General features: G+C 38.0%; 1 protein-coding gene across 2 annotated transcripts in view; it reads left to right on the forward strand.

Annotated features, from left to right (window-relative positions):
* Window positions 1-9796, forward strand: part of BMPR1A (bone morphogenetic protein receptor type 1A) — a 215010-nt gene extending 205214 nt beyond the window's left edge. For both annotated transcript variants that reach the window (XM_077454608.1, XM_077454610.1), the window contains exon 13: window positions 912-9796. In XM_077454608.1, the coding sequence (XP_077310734.1) occupies window positions 912-1037 (126 nt within the window). In that variant the 3' untranslated portion in view covers window positions 1038-9796. The remainder of the gene's footprint in view (window positions 1-911) is intronic.
* The last annotated feature ends 903 nt before the right edge of the window (window positions 9797-10699 follow it).

A 10699-nucleotide genomic window follows, 5' to 3' on the forward strand; every position in this document is an offset into this window, starting at 1 on the left:
TGATTTACACAGTGTACATTTTTAATTGTATCATTTTGTGTTTCTTGAAAACTTGTGGTGCAGGTATTTGAGCACATTCACATATACATTAGATTAGGTTGTGCATGCTTAGCTATTGGAGAAATAAACCGAACCTACTAGCTGCCACCAGTGCTCAGGGCTGAAATGTAAATGTTAACAATGAATAGCCAGCGGAACCTCTACCACCGATTACACGCTAATATTGTTTACATGAATGCCTTATTCAAGGGGAGATGTAGTCATTCAGAATCATTCTGTGCATACTCCATTGCTGCATGATTTATTTAGGCATAGATGAAAACCTCATTAGTATATAATCAGTGTCATGGCTAGCTATGATATTTGCATATGGGTGCAGAACAGTGGTCCCAGGGGCCAGTAGGGTCTATGTATGAATGTAAAAGTTGGCACATCCCTTACATGCATGCAACATATGGACAACTTCCAGCAAGATCCAGTGTAAATCATTACAGTTGTGCAAATGAGGCACAATGTCATACTTGAGGTTCATCTTTAATGTCTAATTTCTATTTCTATTTATTTGAAAATGCGCATCTTTATGCTCCATAATTGGAATATAATGTAAGCCCTCTGGGACCACTTTAACCTACAGGTAAGCCTAGATTAAGGCTTACCTGTAGGTGCAAGAAATATCTCCTTAACCTGCACGGTTAAGGAGATATTTTACAACAACCGGCCACCGATGTCTACGGCGCATGCCGGCGCACTTCTCCAGTGTGAAAGCCTCTTTACAGGTGCTATTTTTAGTACTATAGCGCCTGTAAAGTGCCTCAGTGTGAAAGTAGCCAAAGGGTTAGCTATACAGTGGATTATTTGTTTTCTTTTCCTTTTTGGAATAATTTTAACATATTTCTCGTCTCCATCTTCAGTGCTTGAGAGCAATCTTGAAACTAATGGCTGAGTGTTGGGCTACAAATCCTGCTTCCCGTCTAACGGCCTTACGAATCAAAAAGACGCTTGCAAAGATGGTAGAGGCTCAAGATGTAAAGATTTGACAATGGGAATGTTGGCTCCAGAATTAAGACTCTGAATAGAGGGAGCAGGGTGTGTGCAGGGGTGGTAACTTTCCCTGTGACACTCTGCAGGCTGCTAAATGACTTCATTCAGTACTGTGTGTATATGGTGCAGAGCGCATCTTCTCTTCATTGGGAGCGTCAGTGTACATCAGAACAGAAATATTTTTTCTTTTTATATTTTATCAAGACTTTTATCAGTATAATGGGTAATGAATTGCATGTTCAGATTATTTTGCTTTCTGTGAAAGCAGCATCCATATAAAATCCATACTTTTTTTTTCTTTTTTTTTTCTTTTTTTCTTCAGAAGAAACATCTTATTGCATTGCCTTTATAATGTTTATATGGAAACCAAGAATCTTTCTGTGCCGGATATCATTTTTTGCCATGTTTTAAGCTATCCCATTTTTAAAAATCTTCATGTACCCATTAAAATGTCAAGTCAAGTGCAAGTGGTCTTCATCAAAGAGAACTAAACCGCAGGGATATTTTCTGGGAATTTTCTACAATATGGACTGTTATTTTTATTCCTTCAGTACCAGCCTAATGTTCAATTCCTAATGGACAATGGACTGCTTGTATGAGCTGGGTGGAAAGTTTGAAACCTTGAATTATCTGAAGTGTTTTTAAAATTGTCAGTTTTCTGCTGCTGTCAGAATATAAACAGTCTATTCTATGTAACATTACGGGCCCATTCATACTATGGGTTGCGCTGACACCCATGTTTTCATGCATTGAGGCATGCTGCATTATGAAATCCCATTCGCTTTGAATATGCTAGCAGCCCACCTCAATTCAAGAAACTACATACCTGCTCCATTTTTATTTTTAAACAGTGCAACAGAACGAATGTATGGTTCACAACCGTGTACTGCTGCAACTCACAGATCTGAATGAGCCCTAAAGGATAATTTAAAATGGTAATTCAATTGTGAGGTGACCTTTGAGCCTCTTTGTGGCTTTTATTGCTTTGTGTCCCTGCTGGGAAAGTGTAGTTCTCCATATTCCCATTGCACACGTTGGATAAAACTCTAAAGGATTTGGGTGCTGCAGCAATCACCAGCTCGAAACTGGGTTGGAAAGTCACAGTAAAGATATTTGCCAGCACACCATGGATCGACAAGTAGCGTCCAGATTTTTTTTTGACGCATGATCATGTTGCATAGCGGGTGTACTACCTGGTAACAAAAAAGGAATCTCCGCTCTAGGTGAGTGATGAGAGACAGGTGTGCATATAGCTAGGGAAAGGACTAATACAGGTGGGATGGCAGCACTCCAAATACTGGAAAGTCCCTTTTTAGAAGTATAAAAACATGAAAAAGCACCACAGGATAGTAGCCAATCAATAGCAGGTAGACACGTTTCACACCGTGCCTCTGTGCTTACACATTACCAATGAGTAAGCACAGAGCAACGGTGTGAAACACATCTAAGTGCGATTTTGCTACTATTCTGTGGTGTATTTTTCATGTTTTTATACGTCTAATAAAAGGCACTACCTGGTATGTGATGTGATCATGCTTCAATAAAAAAATCAGTTTGGATGCTAAGTGAGTCTCCCTAATGCAAACACCACCCACATTAAAAAGTTAACAGAGGTTATAACCTTACTTTATTTAAAATAGATGTTTTTATTGCTTTCGTAGTCACCACTGGAGAGATGTCCTGTCTTAGTGACCACCATCACTGAGACGAGAACTGAGAATAACTCTCCTCAGTGAGGACACAGACCTCAATAAAAGCAGAGGGTCTAGCCATGACCATCATTTTTTCAGCTGGGTAATTTTACAATCTGAAATTATTTGATTTTGTGCCAATAACGCTACTTTTTATTGTTCAGCCAAACTGTTCTTTTTTTGTTTTTTACAATTTCACCATTTCAAAGTGATTTTGTCTGCCAAACTAGTTTTGTCTACGAGTTGAGATGGCATTGAATATAGCATATTTTATAAATCTGACTTTCAGCAAACATTTACAGCTTGTAAACCATCCAGGTGCATGTGTTTTAAATGAGTGATTGATTCACCAGTGAATGTATGATGAAAATCATTGACTGCTTCATAAATATAGCCCTAATTGTCAAAGTAATATGCTAGTTGTGGGGTAGTCCAGAAACCAACATTGCATACTTGTAATTCCTAGAATTGTGATGCTTTTTCATAAATGAATTGGGCAATCTGAGAGGCAGGTACAGTAATGTTTTTAGCAGGCTCTCAAGATGTTAAACGGTGAAATTATAAAATGTGCCAGCCAGAAAGGGTTGTGTACACTAATGATCTTAGGGGAAACTCCAGTTTTAGGAAACAAATATATATTCATAAGGCTTCATTCACACAGACATATATATGTATTTTCTGCAGGCTCTTCCGGGCAGAGCTAGCAGACGATCCTGCATAACCGCACACAAAATCTGCAGAGCTGCACAGCCCTAGAAGCAGTGGTGTACTTTTTTTTTTTATTTTTTTTTTTTTTTTTTTATGCATTTAAGTTGAGGGCACATTTTCATTTGTAGACACAGCTGTGTGTATGTTATCATTGATTACTGTAGTGCTGCATTTAGACATCTACAAAACTGTTTGCTGTACTGTAATCTAAATGCTATATTTTAGACTCCCGTGTGAATGAGCCTGTAAAGTGATAGTAAACCTTGTTGGTTGTAAAAAAGTCATACTTGCCTGCTTTTTTAAATGGTTTTACACAGAGAAGCTCGGGTCCCCCGGCGGTGCTCCAGGGCTTTCCCTCCTGCTTAATGCCCCCAAAACAAGCAATGCTGTCTGGGCACCTGAGCAGGTGCGCTCCCGAGCCGCTGCTGTGTCCATTCACACACAGAGCAGTGGCTTGGCCACACCCTCTCTCTCATCATAGGCTCAATGGCTGTGATTAACAGCTGCCTCAGCCAATGAGGAATGAGAATCACCAGAGAGCCGAGTCTGTCATGCCATCACTGGATCGTGATGGGGCTCGCGTAAGTATTTGGGTGACTGGGGGGGACTGCTGTATAGAGAAGGTTTTTTTTTTTTTTTTTTTTTTTTTTTTTTTTCCCTCCTTCATGCATACTAAATATGAAGGTAAAAAGCCTTGAGCCTTTACAACCACTTGTACAACAACCTTATACAATCAAGCTACACAAACCACGTTATGTAAGATAATAAACGTTTCCTTTTGCATTAATTTTGCAGTGAGCTCTAATTTTAAGGGCAAAAAAATTTCTCCAGGGCTTCAGCTCTCAAGTTTGTAGAGGAGGGTTTCCTAAAATCAGTGCCCCCCGCACTTTATTACAGAGAGATGGAGGTCAAATTATATATCACAAGAAGCTTCATCTTCACCAAAACCAGCAGCACAGAAGATTTAATGGGTAACTAAATCAAGACAAAAATGTAATATATTGCATCTTACCGGACCTTAGATGTAGTAGCTTTGCTGATTTAATTTTATCAGGCTAAGAACATTTTTAGCCACTGCAGGAAATACTCGTTGATCTTGCCGGAAATGCAGTGTCCTTGTCACTTCCTGTGGGATTAACTGAAATCGCAAACAATGTTATCGTCTAAACCCCCCCCCCCCCCCCCCCCCACAGTGTTGGAGTAAGCGTGGCCACCCAGGGACAGGAAATTTTATTCTCCGCTGTAGCAGGTGAAAAAGAAGCCGTCTCTGAAAATTGACAACTAATTCAGCTACATCAGCTAAGGACTGGTAAGCTGCAATTTTCTAACTTGGTTTTGGATTTAGATACATTTTAAGGTTTTGAAATAAAATTTGCATTTCTTGCAATGTATAAAGCTGTTCAACAGAACTGGAGTTTCATGTTCAGCATACAGGTTTATTATAGGCATATGTTTTATTTATATAGGTAACTAAATATGCTAGACCCATGGCTTGGCAATCTGGCATTTAAGTAGATGTAAACACAATCATTAAAATCTGATATAAGAGTTAAAGTGTATCTGTGGTCAAAATTTTGAATCCTATATTCATTTTCATATTGAATCTCAATTTTATGCAACCTACTATTATTGATCTGAATGATCTTGAAAAATGTATTTTTGAAAAATCCCACACCTTTTATTTAATTGAATTCTGTGACACATGTTCACTATACCCTATGCATAGATATTAATGTCAGATTTCAGAGCCTGGCTTCTGAACTACAGAGGTGCTGAGATGAGTCATTATAGGAATCACTTCTTGCAGACAGCAAGGTACCATGGGGTATGTACTCCTTAGAAATATAAACCAACGGAATTGGCAGAGGAGAGCTGCAAAGCATGCAGGAAGCTGTTGAAAGAGATAACCAGCAGATAGACAGCAATCAAAACACGGAAGGCGGTTTTTCTATGAAACCTATATTGGAATCTGCATACTACTTTTTCTGTGTAGTCACTATATATACTGTACAACAGGTGCAGGCTGGATAAAAGTTCCACAGCTCTAACTGAACATTTCCATGTAAACAGGGATTTAAAGTATAACTAAAGGCAACATTTTGGATAAAGTGGAGACTGATTAGAACACCTGCCAGTTTTTATTGCTGACAGTACCTTAGGGAGATTCACCCTCTTGATTTGTTCTGTTTACCATTATCATTCAAAGTAAAAGTAAGAAAATCCCAAATTTTGGGTTGTCCCAAGAAAAGTAATAGAGGGGAAATTTTGCAATGGGGGCACCAGTTCTGATGACCTTGGGGACCCCAAGGGATGCCTCAAATTTACAGGGATTCCTCACTTCCTTTTTGTCTACAGGACATGAAGTGAAGATAAATCTTCCCAATGGGTGCAGATGGTGCCAAAAAAAGATCCAAAATGAAGAAAATTATGTCTATAATTCTTCTTTAATTTTACATCTTACAAAATGTGTGCTTCTAGTTTACTTTGAAGCATTATAGACTGTATGTAGTCCTGTGATCAGTAGTAATTTTCAGTACACTTGCTTTCAAAGCTATTATCACGCAGGTCACACCGTTTCAGTCACTGCAGCCATCACATTCAAATTCTAAATAAAAAACATGCGGGCATGCATCCTAAAAACACATTATTTTAAAATCCTTTCAGTGTTGGATTTATAAAATGTCAACATTGACATCATGTAGATCGCTGAATGTTAGCAAGATTAAAAAAGCTCTTGGATTGCATAAAAGTAAAATTATTTAAAACAGAAATTGAATCCTGGTTGGGTTATGTAGTAATACTATTTGAGTAGTGAAGGCTGCTCAAAGTATTTGTTTTATGTACAATTTCATAAATCATGGATCACATGCTATTGTAACCCACACGCTGTGTCTTTTCCATGAATCCCTTTTAAACAAGGATTAGTTAAATTGTTGTTCCTGCACAAAGCAGCAGTTTCACAGATTGCTTACGTCTGCTATTCTTTATTACTTTATAATCCAGCTGCTCTGGAGGTGATATAGATGGTTCGCATGCTTCAGATAATAATGCCTATAAATTTTGGTAGCGAATGACTGAGCTTTTATATTATCCACATATAACAAAAAAAAAAAAAACATACTGGATAGATGTTGGTTCCTTTTATGGATGTAGATTCTGGATAGAAATCCGTTTATGAAAACTGTTCTTCAGGTATTTATTGCAGAGTTAAATCTGGAGTCTGCAAACACTGTAAAGAACTGTTTTCATTACAGCTTCCATCAACATGTTTTTATATTACTTGTAATTTAATGCTTTAAGTCTTTTAAAGGCCTTTGAAATCTAATTCAAAAACAAGACATTTGGTCTGTTTTTCAGTGAAAAATTCTGCTCAGAACGCCCTCCTCTGGACACCTGTGAAACAGTTTTTTAAAAGAGGAGTTCACTTAAAAATAAAAAAATGCACATTTTTTTTCAGGTAAAAAATGTGCAATTTTATTTTTTAGCCTGTAAAGCATTGCACCAGCAATCAGCAGATTGCTGGTGCTATGCAGGTCTCTGTAAAACTGCCTGTGCATCACATACGGGCAAGCAGATACACTGGCAGGAAATATCAATGATCTACCATGGCGCTCCACCGCGCTATGGTAGTTCATTGAGAACTACAAACTGACAGCTGCAAATACATTGAGCTCTGTGTGAATGCATGAATGACACGGTCATGTGGGTGGAGCCCCACACAGCCGTGTTGATATCAAAAAGTGACAGCTAGTACGGCGAACTTCTCCCCGTACTGCTGTCACAGGTAGTGCAGGGATCGGGCTGCAGCTTTAGGAACATGCTACATGTTCCAAAAGGTGAACTTCCTCTTTGAAAGGGCTTTATGCCTTGTACACACAATGAGAAAATTGGATGAAAATTACCACATTCAGAGCGGTCGTCTGATCATTATTTCACAGCTTCTGAGAGCCGATCACAACCTTTCAAGCAAAATTATGTAAAGAGACAAGCACATTTTCTTATTGATTTTTTTTTTTTTTTTTTCATAACGGAACAAACGATTTTTGTTTTAAGATGTACAGTATTCTTCTGTAAAAAATTGAGTAACCAAGACTGTTCATAATTGGAAATGAAGTCTACATTGCAATACATTACATCATTGTGGACAGTTGTGTTCTGTCTTACAAGGATTTTTGTAAATCTAATAACCTATTCGTTTTCGATATGAGACTAAAGCCTCGTACACGCGATCGGATTTTCGGCAGGGAATTGTGTGATAACAGATTTTTGCCTAAAATCCGACTGTTGGTACGCTCCATCAGACAATTGTCCGTTTTTCCACCAACAAATGTTGCATGGCAGGCTAGTAAATTTTCAGCGGACAATGGTCTGTCAGTTTTTCCTGTTGTGTGTACACAAGTACGTCACACAAATCTAAAGTACAAACACGCATGCTCGGAATTTATGCTCACCAAACACAACATTAGCAGAAGGTGCCCAAAGGGTGGCGCTCGAGCTGCCATTCCACGTAGTAGGTCACTAAGTTTGTGTTTGTTTGGCCCACAATTGTGTACCGTTTGTATGCAAGGCAAGTTCCTGGCATGTGCCCTTCGCACAAAAGTCTGACGTTTTATTGGCCAACAATCCAATCGTGTGTACGTGACTTAACTTGCAAAAAACAATACAGACGATCATTCATCCAATATTCTCATTGTGTGTTACATAGCTTTAGTCCTTTAATTCTATTACAAAGTCCTGCCAACTCAATTTTTCTTCTAGAATAAATGTGTCCTTATTGGCCACTGAGGTACTCCTTCATTGTAGTAGACATTGAGAGGAGTAGATATGGCTTAATCCCAGTCATTAAGTCCGGGAACTTTTACTCTTTTAATAATTTTTCAGTGGGGAAGGTATTTCTAGCCAACAAATTTAAAAACAAATATGTATATTAGAACTTTGAAGCCCCGTACACATGGCCGAATGCCAGGTGGCATTGGCCGGTTCAGTAGGAACAGACTGACATTCGGCCCATGTGTACTGCAGCCAGTCCAACGAAGGCTTCTGTCGATGGTGCATGACCGAAAAAGGTCTGCCGACCAACTCCAGATCAGCAGTCTCAGCCAATGACTGAGAGGGCTAACCACAGTGTTCTGGTCCCCCTCTCAGAGCACAATAGAACAGCAGGGGAGATCGCTGTACTAACATTGGATAGCTGGTACAGCGGCTCCAACCTGAGCTGTCCATTTTCTCCCTTCAGCCCACTGGGTTGAATGAAATAAAACTAGCAGTGTGTACCAGGCTTTACAAGGTTATGATGACTGATGGGTTTGCTTAATATTGCAAAGAAATGAGAAATTGTAGACCAACTACCAACATTGGTTTCTACATTTTGCACATTGAGCAAAATTTGTTTTGGCATCTTGCACCTTGCACTTTTGTTTTCTCAAAGCCCGACTATAAACTTTAAAAATAAATTTGGGAAACTTTGGAATATATACAGTTGTCTGTCCAATGCTGTTCAGAATCCTGTTTTGGTAATTTCACATTGCTTCCTGTCCAAAGTTGAAAAAACATTTTGGTTGCAGTTGATCCTTGAGCCAAGTCTGTTTTGGATGGAGTGCAGTGTGTTAATATCAGTATTTAAATTCCTGTACTAAAACCATTTTCAGTATCTGCTTCACTCTGTGTATGGAGCAGTTTTGGTCACATAAACTTAAGTTTCTTTAAATGTTTTAGACTCAATTTAAATGCCTTTTATATTTGGCTGAACTGCTTATTGTGCAGTGCTATATTAAATATATTGCCAATTTTTGCCATTGTTTACATTTTGCTGACCTGAAAACCTATATTTTCTGAAGACGCTTATTCTCTTCCGTCCTAACACAGTTGTGGTCGAAAGCTTACATCTGTTGACTTGCCTTAAAATGTGATTTCACAGTTTCTAAAATAGAATAAATGTTTGATGCAATGTTGTATCCAGAGAAAACCAAACCTACAGGGGACTGTAATCATAAGTGTTCTTTTTGGTTAATGAATGACAATTCTCTTTTCTACAATCTTTTTTTTTTTTTTTTTTTTGTATTAGAAGGAATTTTTATTCTTGCGTGTATTGTTACAAAATTAAAACTGAACTCCATGCATGGTCTTTATTGCATATTTACTTTGGGATAGTTTGGACCGATGCAAGTATGCATATGTCAGAACTGATGGATCACTGAGGAAGCTGACACACTGTAGTAATGAGTGGTAATACAGTGCCAGCCACAATCTTCACAGACCTGTGCCGAGCAGCTTGCACACTGACCACAAGAGGTCACTTGGTCAGCACTCATGCCATTTACAGAACATCTTGTGTGATTTTTTTTTTTTTTTTTTTTTTTAATACAAGGCCATCTCAGATTGGATGAGGTGGAGAGGAGGGATGATTAACAGCTTCCCCAGCGGCCCCAAAGGTATAAGATAGGCGTTTAAATTTGCCCAAGCTGGACCAATGTAAGTATGCAATAAACATCATACCTCCTGGAATTCAGCTTTAATGTAAGCTGTTAAACATGAACTTTTAAAACCTAAAATGTCCACCAATGACCCGTTTGTACACATCCCAAGCAAGTTTTTTTTTTTTTTTTGGTTCCTTATGGCCTAACCTACAGGGATCAAAGGGAACATTCATTCACCTGTAACTATGTGTTATGTCCTAATGTACCGATGTCTGACCTGAACTGTGTATCATAATGTATACAGTAAGATAAAATTGTAGGTAATATAGCAAGTGTAAATAGTTAAGAGAATGATAACCTAAAACAGTGGCTATACTATTAATATATATATATATATATATATATATATATATATATATATATATATATATAATAGTAATGTAATTATGCCATAAATGTAGAATAACCTTTCAAAGTGTAACACTAAATGTATTTTGTACAGCATCTGGTTTCAAAGGTGCCTTATATTAAGTTTACCATAAATTGCTTTGTTCTGTACACAGATTATGTCCAATGTATCATTTCTAAGTAAATAAGCTTATTTTAGTAATTGTGTGTCTGGTATATTTTCAATAATGTTTTTTAACATTTACATTGAGCCACAGGCATAATCTGGTTAATATGGCACTTGGCAGCCCTGCTTTCTCTCAACACTTGAAGAGACTTATTTTAAAGGTTTGTATTATATTGCATCATTGATAGCTGAGCTTTTTCCCTGGTTTAGCCTTATTTGGATTTGGCATGTTAATAGTGAAAGACTTGTGCTAAACAGAAACCAGATTC

This window comes from Lithobates pipiens, unplaced genomic scaffold (assembly GCF_037356315.1).
Source record: "Lithobates pipiens isolate NorthernLeopardFrog02 unplaced genomic scaffold, aLitPip1_a1.2 Scaffold_25, whole genome shotgun sequence".
In the NCBI taxonomy this organism is placed as follows: domain Eukaryota; kingdom Metazoa; phylum Chordata; class Amphibia; order Anura; family Ranidae; genus Lithobates; species Lithobates pipiens.